Source organism: Bidens hawaiensis, unplaced genomic scaffold (assembly GCF_021521415.1).
Source record: "Bidens hawaiensis isolate Kalapana, Puna unplaced genomic scaffold, B.hawaiensis_p1.1 tig00008152_1, whole genome shotgun sequence".
NCBI lineage: Eukaryota > Viridiplantae > Streptophyta > Magnoliopsida > Asterales > Asteraceae > Bidens > Bidens hawaiensis.
The window spans coordinates 167,248-188,480 of record NW_027491581.1 but is presented as its reverse complement, the minus strand read 5'-3'; the positions used below and the strand labels follow the sequence as shown (position 1 = coordinate 188,480).

General features: G+C 37.0%; 1 protein-coding gene across 1 annotated transcript; it reads left to right on the top strand.

The window, feature by feature from the left end:
- The first annotated feature begins 6,969 nt into the window (after window positions 1-6,969).
- LOC143637216 (uncharacterized) lies at window positions 6,970-9,770 on the top strand. Its single transcript, XM_077104660.1, has one exon. It carries the CDS (start codon window positions 7,342-7,344, stop codon window positions 9,571-9,573), a length of 2,232 nt encoding a protein of 743 aa, XP_076960775.1. The 5' UTR covers window positions 6,970-7,341; the 3' UTR covers window positions 9,574-9,770.
- Window positions 9,771-21,233: the final 11,463 nt, after the last annotated feature.

The window sequence follows — 21,233 nt, the reverse complement described above, 5'->3', positions numbered from 1 at the left end:
TGGAATCCCCGTAAGTATAATTAACTTCCTCGGTGTCATCCTCCTCATCATCATAATACTCGAGGCAATTTTCTGCCTTATGCCCGAATTCACCACAATTTTCACAAACCGGGAATTTAACACCCACTTTACCGACCTCTTTCTTCTTACCCTTTTTCAACTCAGCCAGTTCACGTTCTAACTCAGTAATTCTTGCGGACTCACTCGCGACTGACTTAACGGATTTTGATGAATTACCACGTCTTCCTCTTTCAGCTGCTGCTTCTGCCTTGGAATCTTCACACATAAACTCTAAAAATTCCCAATCATCTTCTTCAGGCTGATTCAACAACTGACCATTACAAGAGGCCTTAAGATGCTTTCGGTCCTCGTATGTCAAACCATCAACGAAACACTTTACCAGTTCCCACAGTTCGATCTGGTGATGTGGGCATTTCCTGATCATGTCTTTATACCTAGTAAAGGCTTCGTGAAATAACTCACTAGGTAACTGTGAAAAGTGACGAATGTCGGAACGGGTCTCAGTAGTTTTCGACTGTGAATAAAACTCGTTTAGAAAAACTTGTTGCATCTCGGCCCAGTTTCTGATAATGTGCATCAGTAGAGAGTTAAACCAAAGTTTCGCTTTGTCTTTTAGGGAAAATTGGAATAACCGCAACCGGATTTCATCTTGATCAAACGTATCGTCACCAATAGTCCCGCAAATAGCTGAAAAATCGGTTAAGTGTGAATACGGGTCTTCCGAAGCCATCCCGTTGAAGTGAGGAACGATGTTGATGTAGGATGGTCGGGACTTGAAAGTTTGATTTCCCTGCACTCGTACCTGTGGAACCAACGGGGATGCTCCGTCTGAGATAGCCGGTCTGAACCGACTGTTAACACCATGTGCCGGGGCTATGTAATTTCTCCTAAGCCCCCCGGGGTTTCCCATACCACCCCAGTTAACCGAAATACCACGAACTCTTTCAGGCCGTTCCACCCGATTTACCCTTTCTCGATCCCTTTGGTGTCTGTTAACGGGTTCAGCCCGTCTTCGAATTACCGGCTCTTCCACTTCTTCTTCATAATTATTTTCACCCTCAATTTCCGGTTCACCAACCTCGTTCTCGGGTTCAACCTCCCGATTTCTCTTAACCCATCGATCAACCTCATCATCAGCTGCCCGAAAACCCTCGTTTCCATTATTGTCTTCACCCTCATCCTCATCTTCAGTCGGAACACTCGATCGAACATCATCAATATTTATCCGAATTCGGCGGTTGGGGTTATTGTTTGGAGCGGATGGTCCGGCTTGGTCAAAGTTGAGGTTTAGGTTTCGGTTTCGGTTTTGATTTCGGGTTATGGAGGCACGAGCTGAGTTGTTTTGGTTATTCTGGTTATTGAAGTTTGGTGGGTCGGGTATTTTTTCTGGGTGAAACATGTTGGTTTGTGGAAGTGGATCTTGGTTTTGGTTATTGTTCTGGTTCTGGTTTTCGTTTTGATTCTGGTTCTGGTTCTGGTTCTGGTCTTCCATTTGTGGGTATCTGTTTTGTACTTGGTTCTACCGAGCTACTCTCTCGATTTCGGGCTCGTAAACAACAGGGACTGTCGGCCCAAATGGCGGGTGCGCATAAACCTGTAATCTGCACAACTAACACAACCCGCGTAAAATGAAAAAATACAAATAAAATAAAGTAAAATAAAATTTTAAACTAAAAACTGAAAATTAAATAAAACACGAAAATCAAATAACACGAAAAACAACAAGCGCACTAACTCCCCGGCAACGGCGCCATTTTGATTACCGTCGTTCGAGTCAATCAAAAACCTAATTATTCTAAATAGTTAGAGCAAGTAGGGTATCGTATCACAAGAGTATGTGGTCAATGCAATTCGTGTAACAGATTTAATATTATAAAGTAAACGGTTTTAGTGCTGATCACACAAGCAATAGTTTAAATTAAGAGAACTAAGCAACTAACGAACAAGCGAGTTGTAAACAATTAACAAAACAAATCACACCCGGGAATTCAAGTAAACAACAAAACAGTATCTCATGCAACCTAACAGATTGATTATCAACGATTAACTGAAAACTGAACAACCAGACAAAACCTTAGACGCCAACAATTACTTTACACAAGGCATTGGTTATCAAACAGTCCTTGCCAGTGTGACGCAGTTAAGGGTAATTGCACGTTTTATCGTATTCAATCTAACCAAACAGTTATATGACTAATTATCTAGCAACTGATAACAGATCGTTCAGACCAACGTAAACCTAAACCGACTGAACACGCAGAAATACTAAATATCAATAATCATATATCAATCATTAATAACAAAACATAAGTATTCTTAATCACATGAGAAAAACTATAAAAAGTTACAAACTATACATCCCGGGTGCGACTCTAGGAGATTAGCCGAGCCTAGACATCATTGAATCTTCGATACGGATGATAGGAACCATATATAGGATCTTGACACGAGCTAGGATAGTGGAAATCGCCTTTAGGAACTGCTGGAATCGCCTCTTGGTCATCAAAAACGAAGTTAGAGTTTTCTTGTTGATGAAACTGATGTTATAAACCAAAATCCCGTCTGCACACCCGTCGCGGTACGCGACGGGTCTTCTGAGGGTCGATCGCATACCGCGATTAACCCAAAAGTCAACAAATTTTTAACTCCCATCGCGGTACGCGATGGGTGCTTCAACAGGCCCATCGCGTACCGCGATGGGACCCTGTTACAGCAATCTTCTTTTTATTTCTCGTTTTACGTGCTGGACATCCCGGGTCTTCATTTCATGTCACAAGAGGTCCATACTAAGTACTTTAACGCCTATGACCTGAAATCCAATTAAACACGTATGAAGTATCGATAGTTCTAGAATAAACAGTTAAAACTAAATAATAAATGAACTAAAACGCATGCTAATTAATCGACCATCAAGGGGTGAAAGGTTTGAAGCCATTTTCATCCCACATCACACTACACTTTCACATAGTTATCCTAGGGAATCGTGCCTAATAGCCGTGACGAACCAACGATCAATTTTCTCGAAGTTCGTGCATGAGACTATGTGATCTCTAAAATATTATAATACAAGATAGAAAATAAAAGCAACTCAGACTAATTACACATGTGTCTGGATTCATACATAACTGTTCAGCCTAAATAGTCAAAGGCTACGTGGTCGTGGGCTAACAGTCATAACTAAGTTCTCCATGCAGGGGCTACATGGCTCGGGGAACATTTGTGTGTGTGTAGGGTAGTGGTACAAAGCCCAGAAGTAGCAATACTTCTGCTAAGTGTACAGAAAACTATAATTGTATTGTAATAGTCATTCAAATGCTTTATAGAGTCATACGTGTTCACCAGCACATAGCTGACGTTTTTCTTTTCCAACCCATTGTAGGTAATTAAGCATAAGTAGCAATAGCAAGGATTGGAGTCTATACGAGGATAGAAGCGCGTACAAGATGGCTCCATTTTTTATAAACAAATCCTTGTATTATGAAACATATCTTTTGTAAACTTATAGTTGGATATTTAATTCCCAAGTAAATTTTCAATGTGAGTTAATATTATATTCAAACTTAAAGTCTTTCACTAAAATTAACCCATAAACTCTGATATATTTGCAAAACAAGTACTAACTTGTGGTCACACGCCTATACCCTAAGTCGGGGTGTGACATATATAGCGAACTCACACTTCACATTTCACACATCCCATAACACATATCTCAATGAAAATTTTGCTGTATAGACTTTGGCTATGTTCGAGGGACATATCACCCTCACAACTAATGGTCAAGGTAGGCGTCATTTCTCGATCCCAATTAAAAACTTAACAAAGGCAAGGAACACGAGAATGTTAAAACCATCAAGATGCCCGAGAGCCTATACAAACCAAACAATAAGCATCATCATCTAAATCCAAAGTTTATATGTTTTTTCAACACTTTTTCACTATTAGTTATTGCTTACGTCAAAAGGTTACTCAATATTTTCTGGTGGTTACCATAAAACTCACAAGACACCACCAATACCCAATTAACCAATGAGATCAGGTAACACAAAATAAGCATAACTTAAAGGCACAATTAAACATACCATTGAAGTCTCATTATCACTTAATGTAGATATCTTAAAAGACGAGAAGATGCCATGAGTTGAGAAAATCAACCCTCGGTTTGTACCTTGATGTGAGTTTTAGTAAGCGACAAAAGGTACGTCAAAGGATAGTTCGATGACATTACATCGAGAATATTGAGGTATCCTAATACAAGCCATAAATCACAACCCTAAAATTCCCACTAACCGACATTGCAAATTATGTCCTTAATCTCTTCTAAAACAGTGAGACAACCTCAGTGTATTCATGTTATCAAACTGACCCATCGGTTGCCTCTCCACAAGTAGCTCTTCCAAAACTAGATACCCACAAATCGTATTCTTAATACTATTTTGACTGCGTAAACAATCCATACAAGATCAATCGTCTTCAAACACGAAAACAACATAACATAAGACACGTTTAATACGAATTTTCCTCGCATAGTTAAGCTAACTAGAGTACCAAAAAAATCCCAACAAAACTAAACGGAAATCTATCAACGAGAAACCTAATATCAAGCTCTTGAACTTTACACTTAACAAATTTGCGAAACCAATCAAGAACACTTTCATAATTACAGATCTTAGAGAAGAAACCTTTGAATTGACATGTGGCCGTGAAGATCAAGGGCTTATCCATTGAGTCATGGAACTTGTTGATTTCTTCGGTTGTCCAGCAAAAAGGCATCACGAAATGAAACTTGGGAAAATGCCCAAATGTTCTTCCATCTATTCGACAAAAGGCGCGCTCGATTTGCATCGGGCTCGAGGATAAATGAGAGGATTTGAAGAACCAATGTGTCGTGCAATTTTCTTATTAAATCAGGTTCGAGTCCATTGGGGTTAGGCTTCTAATTAGAGCATTGTTTGAGTGTAAACACATAGTCTGTGAAAAAAATTCAGAATTACAGGTTTTAGGTAATCACATCATATTTCTCTTTATCTTGCACACATCTTTATTGAGTTCTCCTTTTTTTTAAAGGGTTTATCAATTTTTCAAAGTAATATGATAAATTTCTAAATACCAATAAAAGGCATGTGATAACTAATACCAATATTAATATAGCATTCAAGTGTAGTAGGCGTCCGCCACTGCCATGTCATCATGAAGGGGCACCGTTACAAACTAAGCACAGGGAACGTCACTCCTCTTAGGCGCCATTATAGTGACGAACGCTAGATATTAAGAGAGTCGTTGTTGGGTTAGGGGTTTCCAAAAAAGTGGGGATTGAGAAGTAGTGTTGTCTTTTTGAAACGACTAGAAATTGTTTAACTTAAGTCCCTTCACTACACATGTTTTTTTGGGTTTGGTTAGTTAATGCATCTACTCCTAAGTAGTTGTGATGTGGCAGTGTTTTTCGCTAACTAAAGCCCTCCACTATGCTTAGTGTAACTATTCCAATACTAATATAGCATTTGATAATTAGTATTGATGACATGACATAACATAACGATAGTATAATTTAATATTACAGATAATAAAAATAATATAATAACACCATATACCCACAGAAGGAAGAGTGACAACGAATTTTGGGATCATCATTCGTCTTAAACATGAGGGTATGCTTTATGAGGTGCCACTCCAAGGGCGTGATAAGACGAACACCATAACATACAAGAAGTTTGAAGGGTGTTGCCATTAAAAGTGTGATTTGGTTCATGGGCTCTATGACTAATATCTCAATTTATTTATCTTCCATACACCTCACACATTTTAAATTTCATCTTACCTTAAAAGAACTCACATTTCACATTTTACAACTCTCTTAAACACATAGCTTGACAAAAATTCTCGTTATGAACCAAACGCCCCCTAAGCAGTTTTTAAAAACCGGTACGTATCGGCCGGTTGACCCGGTTATACCAGATTTTTGTAAGACCACCGGTATTTAGAGCTCGGTATTTTTGGGCGATCTGCTAGAACATCGTACCGTCGGTTTTTTAAAAATACTGGTTTAAACCGGCAAACCGGTTTTAATTCCAAAAGATTTTTGATATTTTTTGCGACCCGTATTTTTTAAAAATGACTTTTAACATATGGATAAAACTGAAATGAGTAAGCACGTAAACGACGATTCGTTAATCAACCAATTTTGTATCATACAGATCCAATGTTGGTTTATTAACATCTTTTGTAATTGACAAATTTCGTATACAAAGTACAAACTTTCTACCTGACTCGACCATTGTTTATGTGTGATATTTGGTTTAATTGTGATGTTTATTAATGTACTATTGGGTTATTTTTTGAGTTGAGCTTGTATTTAAATGGAATTACAAGATAAATTATTCAACTCGGTTGAACTTCCTGGTATATTCAGTTCAAATGGTTGTACCGTTTTTGAACTAAATCCGGTACGACTTAAATACTGGTTTTTAAAACATTGGCCCTTATATTAAAATAAAACCAAGGGTAAAATAGGTATTAAACATCTACATATTACCAAATTCATAAACCCATAGCTGCTCTGCTCATTCAGGGTATGTTTGGCAAAACTAGCTGGTAGTTGTAGCTGGAAGCTGTTGGCTGGTAGCTGGAAGCTGGTGGCTGGAAGTTGTAGCTGGTAGTGTTAGCTGTAGCTCTTTAGATATATTTAGATGTTTGACAGAGTAGCTGGAGCTTTTAATAAAACGTATAAAATTACTAAAATGAGCATAACTAAAATCAATAATAGTAAATGTATTTATTTTGGAAGGTTATTTAAGTAAATTATCATACTAAAAGCTCCTGACCTAAAAGCTTTAAGCTCTTGAACCAAACAGAGCTTTTAATTGAGTTTGAGCTTTTTCTTAAAAGCTTTAAGCTCATGCCTCCTTAAAACTCCTAAAATCTTCTATGACAAACCTACCCTCAAGATACTTTATCCATTAACATCACCATACAAGACTTCCTCAATTCATTCTCCCACATCTGGTTTTTGTTCTTCCACTCTTCACTAAATCATCTCAAAGATTTCTTGTTCATAATAATTTGCCTATTGCCTGTAACCTACCCAGTATCAGTTTCTTCATATCTTTCACTTTATCCACTCAAATTCATGCTCGAATCAGCATAAATCCTTCATATCTGGTGCTACACATTTGTATGTTGAATCTTTCTTGTATATCCTATATGGGTTTATGATTAATTTGGTTATTCGCCCAAAACTATGCTAAACTGAAGTTGCCCACCAGGTGTTTGTTGAAATGCCTGAATGAGTTTTCATTTTACAGTTTGATAGTTTAATTAGTTCCAATGGCTTTTTCCTCTTGTTTAAGTTGTGGGACCTGGACTCTACCTCAAATTTTGAACTACCCATCTTTATTTTCAACTCCCACAAGGCTCCCAAATTTTGTTACCTTCGCATCCACTAAACACCATGAACAAGATGTTCTCAATATGCTGCGCGGTGAAACCGATGAACACGCAGTGATAGATGTGTTTAAAGAGGCATTAAAGCAACCAGCTTTTGAACCGTCTTTGGGAATTTATGAGGAAATGCTTAGAAAGCTTGGTGAAGTGGGCTCGGTTGACTCGATTAGAGGCGTATTGGATGAAATGAAACGTTCTTCGTGTAAGGTTAAGGAAGATACTTTTTTCATTTTGATTGAAAGTTTTGCTAAGTTTGGTTTATATGATGAGGCTATTTGTGTATTGTTTATTATGGAAGAAGAGTTTGGAGTGAAACCGAGGACGAATAGTTATAATTTCTTGTTAAATGTTCTTGTTGACGCGAATAAGTTGAAACTCGTTGAAGATGTTCGCTCGTTAGTGTGTAGTAAACGGATTAAACGAGACGTTACCACTTTTAATATCTTGATTAAATCTCTTTGTAAAGTGAAACAAATGAGGCTTGCGATTTTGATGGTGGAAGAAATGCCTGCTCATGGGTTGACTCCCAATGAAAAGACGTATACGACCCTGATGGACGGGTATATCGAAGACGGGAATTTAGATGGTGCGTTAAGGATACGTGAACAAATGGTCTCGAGTCAATGTCAGTCAACGAATTTAACCATTAACACTTTGATTCACGGGTTTTGCAAAATGGGCCAAGTTTCCGAAGCATTGACTTTCATTCAAGAAATGACAAACGACGGGTTTTATCCCGACCGGGTTACATTCGACACGTTGGTTAACGGGTTATGCAAAGCGGGCCACGTGAGTCAGGGTTTGGAGATTATGGATGTTATGATTCAACACGGTTTCGACCCGTATGTGAACACGTACAACACGGTGATATCCGGGTTATGCAAATTGGGTAATGTTGACGGGGCGAATGAGATTCTTAACCTAATGCTTGAACGGGACGTGTCACCCAACACGGTAACGTACAACACGATTATTAACGGTTTGTGTGACGAAAACCAAGTTGAAGCAGCTTCTAGGCTCGCTCTTAACTTAACTAGCAAAGGAATCCAACCCGATGCTTCCACTTTTAACTCTCTAGTTCAAAGTCTTTGCTTATCGGGCAAATTTGAAACCGCACTCCAAATGTTGGAAGACATGAAAAACAACGGGTGTCAACCGGACGAGTTTACTTACAATATGTTAATCGATTGGTATTGCTCAAAAGGTAAACTCGATTCCGCTTTGAAAATATTAAAAGAAATGGAATCAAGTAACTGCACACGAAGCGTGATAACTTACAACACTCTCATAGACGGGTTTTGTAAAAACAAGAAAATTGAAGAAGCCGGGGAGATTTTCGACCGGATGGAGCTTAACGGCATTTCAAGAAACATGACGACGTATAACATACTTATAGACGGGCTTTGCAAGAACAGACGGGCTGAGGAAGCCTCTATGCTTATGGACCAGATGATCACCGAAGGGCTAAAACCCGATAAGTTCACTTATAATTCGGTCCTTTCCCACTTTTGTAAAACGGGGGATATAAAGAAAGCAACGGATATCGTTCAAGTTATGGTTACAAACGGGTGCGAACCCGATATTGTAACTTACGGGACTTTGATTCAAGGGTTATGTAAAGCCGGACGGATTGAGGTAGCGTGCAGGTTACTTAGAAGTATTCAGTTAAAAAACATGGTTGTGACACCGTACGCGTATAATCCGGTTATTCAAACGTTGTTTAAGAAGCGCGGTGCGGATGCTGCGATGGAGTTTTTTAGAGAAATGGAGCAAAAGGGGTGTACCCCTGATGAGGTGTCATATAAGATTGTTTCAAAAGGGTTGTGTTCTGGTGGAGGGCAAATTGGTCAAGCAGTTGACTTTGTGTTTGAGATGACTTCTAAAGGTTATATACCCGAGTTTGGTTCTATTTATATGTTGGCTGAAGGGCTTTGTGCTTTAAAAATGGAGGATACTTTGGTTAAGATAGTGGATCAGATTATGAAAACCGCAAAGTTTCCGGAAAATGAAGTGAAGATGATAACGGGTTATCTAAAAGTTCGAAAATTTGAAGATGCGTTGGTGACGTTGGATCGGTTTCTTGGTGTTCGGAAGCCGAAAAAAGGTTATTGGTGAGGGGTAAAATGTTTCTATCTTTTTGTACTTTGTTGTAGTGATATGTTGCTAGTATTCTATGTTTTTACAGTTAGATTATATGTTGTTATTCTCAATATTCATCACGTTTGATACGTTCATTTGTCCTTGTGCGGTTAAGTGTTACTCGCTATGATATACATTCTTAAACACACCTTAATAACCGACTTGAAATATAAAATATCTAAACTACAAGTATTTTATAAATTTGGTAATTGTAACATACTATTTGTTGTATCTTAAGTTTATATAATATAATATTGATATTTGATACGCGTAAATGAGAGTTTGGGTAATTGCGCAGGTCTCATCTTACATGCACATCCCAAATTTGTCGAATTAATCTCATACCCGAAAACCAGTCTCAAATGTTTCATGCTAAACTTGAAAACAATTGTTTGGCGAATTGAGACAAAAGTGTCCGCGCTTGTTGCTACATATTGGCTTGAGTCATGAAATCAGGTGTACTGGTTTTAGCCTTCCCGAGTTAGAATTTGAGTTGCAACGCGTAGGGGACCTGGTCATAGGTGATTCGAGATCAGAGCCCACTGAAATAACCCCAACGGTTAGGTTGTATAAAGATTGACAACCTTGAAGAGTTATTCGCCTTGTATACAAGTGATTGGCTAAAATCATGCACTTTGTGTGTGTGCCGAAATATATAACCCAAGACGAGTTCCTTCATCATTTCGCCAAGTCTAATATGATGTATTTCGTTACGTTATGCTAGTCGCAGTACTCGAAGAAGCTTATGTACTTTATTTTGTCTGTCCTCACTTTACTAACTGTGAGTTACTTGAAACAAAAACAAAAAAGACACTTTAATATTGTGTCATTGTATAATTTTACGAATGTTTTCTTCTATAAACTATAATATTAATAAGTTCCCGGTTAAATAATGTTGGTTTGACTTCAATTGAAACAATGCAAAAATTGGAATACAAATGACATATATAAGATGTCAAAATGAAGTAAAAAATGTAAATATTATTTTTTTGTGTTCAATGTCCAAATTGGTCACACTCAAGGGACTTTAGCTGCCATTTTATTAAAAGTTTCTCATCATATCAAGGAACTCGTTATTATCGTTTGAAAAGCTTCTTGTTTGTGACTCATTGAATGTTTGTTTATAAACAACTCAAGTCGAGCTAGTTCAATTTATAAATGAGCATAGCTCGAACCAACGTAAGCATGTCGTTTGAGACGCAAATTTCAATTTTGATGAGTTAGGGTATCAAGGGCGCACCCCAATTTACCCAAGCTACCCAAATGAGCAACCAATAAAAAAAACCACCTGATTGGTACTTGACAGAACCCGATTCATCGGTTGCGGTGTACCCGAATCACTTACCCAAAAAAGCCAACCAATCATTGATTTCTTGATCACCAAAGTCTTCAGTTTCTACTACATGAAATTGTTACTCAATTCCAATTGCCAAATCATTGGCGGCAGTGTACCCGAAGTTCCTGATTGCGCTACTCGACTTACGCCTAAAATACATTTGTAAGTCAACTCTATTTATAAATAAAGTCACATAAAATGACCCACGAGCCCACTTGTATCCACCATAATATTAGTTTTCATATTACTTTTTACCTAAAAGTAATTAATTTAAATGAACCGAGCCGATCTAGCTCCTTTAACTTTTGGAATGGGCCTAGTTCAATCTAGTTTGGCTCGGCTCCCTAATTGAAGGCGCTACGTACCACCATTGAAGCTCAATTTTTATCATCCAGCTTGTAGTCTAGCAGTACTAATATCTGGTGGTATTTCGTATTCCACTATTCTTTAACGGATTGAGAGTTCTAGTCTCAAAGTGAAAAACATAATAGTGGTTGTGTGTTTACCAATATTCCCCTAAAACAGAAACGTTGCAAACTTAAAATAACATAGCTTGAGCCTCCAGGTGGCAAGCTCTGATTGGTGTGACACATCACTATTCATATTCAATCACAAAAATAAATATATTTGGTCGTCCCAATATTCATTCCCCGTAACCGTATAATTTTTACACCTGCTGTGTTAGGGTTTTCATCTAGAGCTGATTTCAATATTGTTTTCATCTGTATTAGCATACTAGAGGGTTCAACCTGCAATACATATCCTTGAGGTTAGTAAGTATTATGTTTTCTGTTTAAACTTTTTACAAGTTTATTTATACATTAGGGTTCAACAAACACGCTTCTTTCTAATTAATAAGCGCTTATTTTAGTCTTGTTGACAGATATTATTAACTCGTACCACGTGGGTGAAGCATGGGTCGGTCTGGCATCGTTCTAGCACTTGTCTTAATTGGTATAATTATGTCACTTATTGATTTTCTTCCATCGCATATGTTTGAGTTTATTTATTGTTTATGTGTATGAGTTAATGTGACTTGTACGTTTCTGGCAGAATGTTGTTAAAAAAATGGTGTTTTGTGAGAATACTTTCATTGGTAGGTGGTTTATTTGACATTTTTACATAGTGTTTCCGTGGTGTCACACCACGGTTTGTTGAGAATTTCATGAGATTGTGATTGATAAACCGTGTGATTTCAAACCACGGAAACACAAGATGTGAAAAAGTCTCAAAAACCAAACAGAAAAACAAAATGACTTCTTACAAAAATAAGTTCTTTCCGGCATTGTTCTAGCAATCGTCTTAGTCGGTAAAATGTTATGATATTGATTTGTTTGCCTTGCTAATGTTTTTTAAAAAATTTTCCTTTTGGTTCTTCAAAGGAAAGATGAATTGAGTTTATGTACTAACATTAACATATAAAAACAGGTTGCATATTCTCAATTTCAATCGCGATAGAAGAGGACACGTTAGTAACTGTTGGGATTGATTTTGGAACCAGCACTTCTTGTTAAATAAATAGTTAACGAACTTGTTTTGGTTGAAAAACAATATCTTTTAAAAAATATGAAATTAAAGACCACTAAAATACGCTAGATCGCCTCCCGGCCTCACCAACGAAACCTTAGAACTCTAATGACATGTAAAGCTCAATTGTTAAAGGTTTGGATCACCTCCCGGTCTCACCTTGCCTAATAATATTATGGTACCCCAAAACCCGAATCACCTTCCGGTCTCTTCGAATACAATATATATTAATATAAAGAGGGTATTATTAATTAATTTGAACACAATTTGTATCACAATAATCTTAAAGGACCTAGGATAACTCACTCCCGTGCAATTATTACCCAAACCCACAAAAGACAAAGATAACACAACACTAAATCACCTCCCTGACTCTCTAGTGAAAGAACAATAAAATCTAATAAACTCTCAATAATTATTCCTACGGTTATTTCGACCATAAACCACAAACAAGTTGAAAACACAAAGTAAACAACCTAATCATGCGTCTAACAATCACAAAAAATTATTAAACACAAGTAGAATAAATATTATAATAATAAACTAGATTTAATTACTCAACAATACCATGAACAAACCAATTAAAAACTTTACCATAATATTAAATCAACCAACAATCAATAGTAGTTCGTCAAACCATCAAATCTAACATAGTGCTCAACCAAAAACTAGGCAGTATAAAGGTTTAGCTATTCATAATAAATTATGAAACAAATATAGAATAGAGATTATGGTTCATCAAAATATTAAAATAAAGTTGACCTTGTTTGCACCAAAAACCCCACCTCGCGAAATTTATAACAATAATATTCTTCTTCGATTTCACGTGAGCTGCACCTTGTTCCCAAATATCCACCACCAAGAATTAATTAATGTATAATTGTTTGACTTGTACGTTTCAGGCAGAATGTTGTTAAAAAAATGGTGTTTTGTGAGAATACTTTCATTGGTATGTGGTTTATTTGACATTTTTACATAGTGTTTCCGTGGTGTCACACCACGGTTTGTTGAGAATTTCATGAGATTGTGATTGACAAACCGTGTGATTTCAAATCACGGAAACACAAGATGTGAAAAAGTCTCACAAACCAAACAGAAAACAAAATGACTTGTTACAAAAATAAGTTCTTTCCGGCATTGTTCTTGCAATTGTCTTAGTCGGTAAAATGTTATGATATTGATTTGTTTGCCTTGCTAATGTTTTTTAAAAAATTTTCCTTTTGGTTCTTCAAAGGAAAGATGAATTGAGTTTATGTACTAACATTAACATATAAAAACAGGTTGCATATTCTCAATTTCGATCGCGATAGAAGAGGACACGTTAGTAACTGTTGGGATTGATTTTGGAACCAACACTTCTTGTGTTGGTGTTTATAAGAATGGCCACGTTGAAATCATACCCAATGATCAAGGAAACCGCACCACACCATCATGGGTCGCTTTCACAGACTCTGAGAGGCCCTTGATCGGTGAGGTTGCAAAGAATCAGGCCGCTGCAAATCCACAAAGGACCATCCTTAGGGATTACTTTGATGGAAAGGAACCAAAGAAAAGTGTCAAACCTGATGAGGCAGTCGCTATCGGTGCTGCTGTTTTAGGGGACGCTTTGACTGAGGAATGGTGGGATCTCATGTGTTAGGCAGGCATCCAAATTTTCAGTTTGGGTTAATTTTTGTAAAGCCAAAAAGTCTTAACGCAAGAATCAAAATGCTAAAAATAAGCAACTGTTGTGGATAAAGACTCAAGCCAAACAAACGTACTCAACCCAAAAGACTAGTCCGATGTGGGACAAGTCTAATACCTTGCAATGGTTTCAGTCCGTAATAATACACCCCCCTTAAGGGCCAACGTCCTCGTTGCTCACGGCTGGCTCAATCCAGGCCACCACTCCGAGTCCACATTGTTCACGGCTGGCTTCCTCCAAGCCACCACTCCCACCACTTAGCTCTTAACTATGACATATCTTGTTGCTATCCGCTTATTTGCATTTTAATGTTGTGATTTCTATGTTTGATTATTATATCTTATAATAATGTCGCTTATGTTCTAAATTCCTAATACATACAAAAAAACATATTCTGGTTTAAGAGATTGATTTTGTAGATGAGGCTACAAAGTTAAAAACATACTACTTTATGCCTTATACTTATCACTTTTTTTTCCTCTTATGACTTTAAAACTTCATGTTATACAAAATTCCGAATTTGCTACTGAAGCATATATTTATCTTCGTTTCTAATCAAAATATCATTTAAGATAGAGTTGTGCGTTACAATGTATAACTCATAGAAGCACACGTGTATAAGCCAAACTTGATTCATTGTTTTTCTAAGATCTTTTTTGTTTACTTATTACAACCCTTCATACAAATGAAGTGTATCATTTGCAATTCCTTTATCCCCATACTACATCGCGTGTGATTGCCGGGAGCCATTATCTAGCACACCCTTCACCTATACAACAATATGTACCATTCAGTATTAACAACAATTTGATAAACACAAAAGCTATTTGAATACAAGAGTTAGTCTCACATTTTCATATTGTTGTTGTAAAGTTTTGAGTTTCCGATTGTGTCTCTCACTATAAGAAATAAAAGTCAATGTCAGTTTGTTTCCGTCTTCATAGCTTTCATATTTAATAGTGGATCATGCAGGGTGTTCCGAATAACCGATTGGGTTTGTAACCGAAACCCAATAAGCAAATCGGTTTTTGATTCGGTCCCGCATATTCTGAATTAAGTTTACTTGAATAAGAAAATCTTTAGTTTCTGTAAAGCATAACCCAACTATCCCATAGCTCATCTAAGTCTTTAGTTTTATCTAGTTCAAAATCCCAAATGCCCAAATCATCCAATGATCCAAACAATTATAGTTGTACTTGTATGGTTTATTTGGTCAAAGGCTGTTTAATTCAAGAAAAACATTTTTATACAGTTGAAAACCGAACCAAATGCTTATACGATTTTTGATTCGGTTTAATACATACTAAATTCGATTCGCTTTCACCCAAATAAATATCCAAACCAAACACCCTCATGATCAAGCGGGTGAAGAAGAAATACCTATGTTTCATCCACTGGGTACCAAACCGGGTTCCAAAACTAATGTTGTTCTCTTTGCATGCTTGAAAGCTATTTTCTTTTTTCATTTGAGGAGGTCACTACATAGACATTCATATCTTTGTATTCTTTATCCAGATTTGTAAACATGCTTCCACATAGTACACGAAAACATACATGACCTACAACAATTAACAAACTCACTTGTTAAATTAAATCGCATAAATATGATTGCAAGGCCAGCCCATAAGGGTGGCGGGGTGGTCGACGGCCACAGGCCCGACACCCCGTCAGGCCCGAATTTTTTTTTAAATTATATTTATTTTTATTAAAAACAACATGTATATTTAGTGTTTAAACCTAATTACATGACCACTAGTTTGGTCTAGTGACAAAGGGGTATTACTTTCAACTAAGAGGTTATGGGTTCAAGTCTCATTTGAGACATATTTAATCTTATTTTTATACAAAAAATTTTACACAACCGAAATTATAACCAAGTAAACCTATATAAAAATTTAACTATTTAAACCAACAAAATACTACTTTTTAATTAAGGTCCAAAAAAAATTTCGCCTACGACCCAAAAATTTTTTTGCTTTCTCGGAGCCGAGCCTGTATGATTAGAAATATAAATTACTATTTACCATGGATTTATAGTTCTTCTTGATATGAATTTTTTGAATGGCATCATGTAACACTTCTGGTGTTAAAACCTCTCTACTCAAATCTTATTAAAAAATATATATAAGGTAAGACAATATATAATGTGAAACAGTGGAATTTTAAATAATTTTTATAATCTTAAAAGAAATTATTTCACACTTAAGGAGCAAACCCAATGGTCCATGCCCCGAGTAAAATATGAAAATCCTATCGTGGGAGTTTGGTGCTAGAATTTTCCACTTCCGTCTGTTAATACCTTTTTGTTACCGGTCAAAACAGCAATGATATTATGAAGGGTCAAATTTTGACCCTTGTAGTCCTACAGTAATAAGGTAAGAAAAACATGACATTCTATATCAACTTCAAGGGTTAGTTTTTGTTGGAAAAATATGAAATAATCTTATCCATTCATTTTAAACTTGAATGGTCGAGATTAGATTAGTAGAAAATCAAGTGTAAAACAAGGGTGCGAGCATAATAGGGATAACACATTTGTTGACTTTCTCTCTTCACATGCAAGGCACATGTCAAATTCCCCCATCATTTTAAAACGTCCATGACTTTTTTATACGACATTTTTTTAAAAACAATTTCACCTTAATAACGAGTGTTTTTCTATATTTTATATGAGTACCATATTACTATATAAAAATAAAAACAAATTTCGTGGGTTTTTTACAAATTGTGTTTTACCAAAACCGGGTTATACAATTGTGTTTTATTTTTTCATTGTGTTTTTTGCATTGTGTTTTTTACATTGTGTTATTTAATTGTGTTTTTGTCATTGTGTTTTTATTTTCATAATGTTTTTTCCAATGTGTTTTTCATAGTGTTTTCTATTGTGTTTTACCGGGACTTTCTGGCAAAATTTTCCAAAGACTTTTCCGGCAAGGTAGTGACGGTGGGTGACGGTGGGCGGTGGTGGTTGTAGCAGATGAGTGAAAATTTAAGTGGGTTTTTAAGATTAATTAAGTAGAATTTTAGAATTAAATTAAGTAGGTTTTGAATATTAAGATAGTAGACTAACATACTCTCCTTTTAGCCTTCTTAGAAAAATCAAACTTCTTATTTCAATCTTTCTCTCAACTTCAACTAATTAATTAGTTAAAAATAGGGATACAAAATATTGTAACAAAGACTCTACCCTTATTTATTTACACAATACTAATCCTTATTTACCTCAAAACTAAACAACCAAATAAATTCAAGTAAATAATGTCTAAAGATAGATCTCCTCCATATATTTGCCACCCCAATAGGATTAGTTCGGCCATATAAAACAAAAGACTTTGTATCAAACTATCAATGGTAAACACTATTAATTTTGTAACTTAACACCTACGTACAGAAATAATTTAAATCATATAATAATAATAAATAAATTCAATAGAAATCGCAATGCTATTAAAAATCTCAATAGAATCAGTTTATAGTTTTTCATTTTTTTAGTTTTAAATGTAATAACCCAACATATTTTTACTACCAATACAACTAAAATTATTAAATTTAAAATGCATTTTTTCCAAACAAATTATGTAAATTGTGTTTTAATTTTTCTTTATTAAAAGAATTTTTTAACTTTTGTTGTATATGATACAACATCACTTAATGAAATCACGTCATGTAATAAAAACCTTTATAAGAGAGAAAATTGCTATTTCCAGTCAAAGCATGACCCGACACTACCCGAAACCCAAAAAAATCCGATAAAATACTCGACTATATTAGAAACCGGTTTCTTACTGTAACATCCTAAAATTTATAATGTTGAATAAAGAAAGTTATGTTAGTGATTTCGCGTTTTAATTATTAATATCGAGTAGGAGCGGGTCATGGACTTGGATTAATTAAGATAGGATAAATGAGAATGGGATTTCAGGGATATAAATACCCCCAAAATCCCAAAATATCTCATTTCTCACCAAACTCCACACACACTCCACACACTCCTCAAAACACACATACTAACCGATCAAGATTCGAAGCCGAAACCCGAGATTTTGTTGATAGATCTGAGTTGGTAAGGTAAGAACAATCCAACAAAGCTATTATTACTGTAAATGGTTTGGATTGGATGGGTTAACCGGACCCGAAACCCAAACTGCCCAAATCGGACCCCTAGGCCGATTTGATGGTTGGGATTTGTAGGCGCCGATCATACGATTCCGTGGGTACCAAAATCGAGTTATTTGGCTAAGAAACGAAGGAGTTATGGGCAAACAGATCTGCAGCGCGATAACTTCGCCTGCAAGATTAAGTTCGCCTGATGAACTTCGCCTTCAAGCGTAACTTCGCCTTCAAGCGTAACTTCGCCTAAGGATAACTTCGCCTACGGCCAAGTTCGCCTAAGGATAACTTCGCCTGAAGCCAAGTTCGCCTAAGGATAACTTCGCCTGAAGCCAAGTTCGCCTAAGGTTTAACTTCGCCTGAAGCCAAGTTCGCCTAAGGATAACTTCGCCTGAAGCCAAGTTCGCCTAAGGTTTAACTTCGCCTGAAGCCAAGTTCGCCTAAGGTGTAACTTCGCCTGAAGCCAAGTTCGCCTAAGGTTTAACTTCGCCTGAAGCCAAGTTCGCCTCAGGTTTAACTTCGCCTGAAGCCAAGTTCGCCCGAGGTTTAACTTCGCCTGAAGTGAAGTTCGTTTAGAAAATAAATTAAAAACCTAATGGAAAATGTGTTAAGGCAGTTATCGAAAATAAAATTTTTCCAAGCTGACCTGGCAGCTTAACCCCAGCCAGGGGCTCTGCCCCTTGGACCCCGCTAGGGGCTGCCGCCCCTAGAACCCCGCTGCCAGGGGCGCTGCCCCCGGACCCCCGTTCGTTGTGGGTCATATATAGATAGAAATACAAAACGAGTAGTAGTAGTTAATTGATATGTGTAAATATTATACAGTTAGCCGAGCCCAGTTAAAGAAAGGAATTACGATCAACGGCGAGCGTAACAGGATCCAGGTGAGTTTCTAGCCCCATTCCTTGTTATGTTTTCGGGGCTGTGTGCATACTCGATGTGTTGTTAATACATTTATCCTAAGTGATAAGTGTATGTCATATGTGATATGTGTGATAGATATGAATGATTGTTTGTCGGTACGCGAACGATCTTCGGATATTGCGCGTACTGTCAGGTTAAAAATAAAGGTACGAATATTATATATCGTAGATGTATGAATATTTCAAATGAATACTTGTCGGGGCGTGAATGATCTTCGGATATTGCACGTAACGACAAGGGGTATGGTTGTTAAATGAATGAGGTAAAGAATGCCTAGAGTGTTCTTATGTTATAATGTAAGTATGGGTGTATAGGTACACGAATGGCATGTGAGTTCTACGTGTGATATGTATGAATGATTGCTTGATGGTACGTGAACGATCTTCGGATATTGCACGTACTGTCAGGTTGTAACGTTATAAATATGGTAAGTATGATATGTATGTTTATGTGTATGAACGTAGTAAAGTTAATAAAAGAAGGAAATGACGGTTGTATGGTTGTATGGTTACGAAAAGGGTACCGAGCCCTAATAATACTCGAGGTATGATGTATGGTTGTATGGTAACGAATAGGGAATCGAACCCTACTAATATTCGAAAACCAAGGGACCAGACCCTTATAATATCTGTGATGTTAGGGACCAGACCCTTATAATATCTGTGATGTTAGGGACCAGACCCTTACAATATCTGTGAGGATAGGGACCAGACCCTCATAATATCTGTGATGATAGGGACCAGACCCTTATAATATCTGTGATGTTAGGGACCAGACCCTTATAATATCTGTGAGGTTATAGGGCGAAAGGCTCTTTAAAACGTATGATTATGAATGTAAAGAAAGTATGTAAGTAAGAAAGTAAGTATGTAAGTAAGAATGAAGGTATGAGTACTTATGTGTGTATGAAAGAAAGTTATGAGGTTAAGTACGTATGTATGTAAGAAGGTATTGTATGATATTGTATGATTAACTAGAACTCACTCAGCGTAGCTGACTTTTAGTATGCACGCAGGTGAGTAGGATGAGACAGCTGGCTTGAGTGGAGGACACATGGCAGAAGACTAAAGCCTGGCATCTGAAGATCTGATATGTTTTATAAGTTATGTTTTGATTTTGAAAGACAAGAGGAATGTTTTAAGACATGATTATGAATCGATATGTAATGTTTTATGAAAGTTTTATATTCCGCGTAAAGTTTTAAATTAACTCTGATATTTAGAACTGTGTTTATGAGTAAATCCAACGCTAAAGTAGGGCCACCGGGTTTGGGGCCTTACAAGTTGGTATCAGAGCAAAGTTCGAGAGATTTAAGCATCCTACATGCTTAGACTCGAACAGAGAATGGGATTTAAGTAAGAAAAGAAAGAAGATGCCAGTTCAAGAATGCCATGTGTCGCTCAAGCAAGATCAGTAAAGGTGAAAGGTATGATTAAATGATATACGTTAATGAGAAAGAAAAGATATGAGAATGGTACGGATAGGAATAATTGATTGTTTGAATTGACTAACTACTTAAGTAGAACCAGCACAAATAGACTCATAAAAGGAAATGTATAGGACACGGAGAGTAACGTGATCAGCTAATCACAACTGGCCACTGTTATTACCTGTTAGCCTTACTATCCTTGTACTAGATAGTTCCTTGAGTGATGATGTTTGTGTTTTCCCCTTTAGAATACTAATGGCTGGAGCTGGAGAATTTGTTGAAACTGGGGGTCGCACTGGGCGTCGTGGCAGGCCTCGTCTTGTCCGGCAACCCTCGGTGGAAGAAGCTTCCCACACCGAAGATGAAGGAAGCGCAGCAGGAGGAGACCAGAACAACAACGAGGAAGTTCAACTTAGCCCTGCAGTTCAAGCAGCCATCGTTCAGGCTGTAGTTGCTGCTGTGAAGAACCTGAATCCCGAAGGATCTGCTGGAAGCCGTGAGCGAACTGCTGAAGGGGCGGGTGGTGATGGTAGAAAGGATGGGGAAGGTGAAAGAGGGGCCTCGAGTGGGGATAAGTCTGTGAAAGACGATGATAGGAGAGGAGGACAAGGTGGGTGCAGCTATAAGTC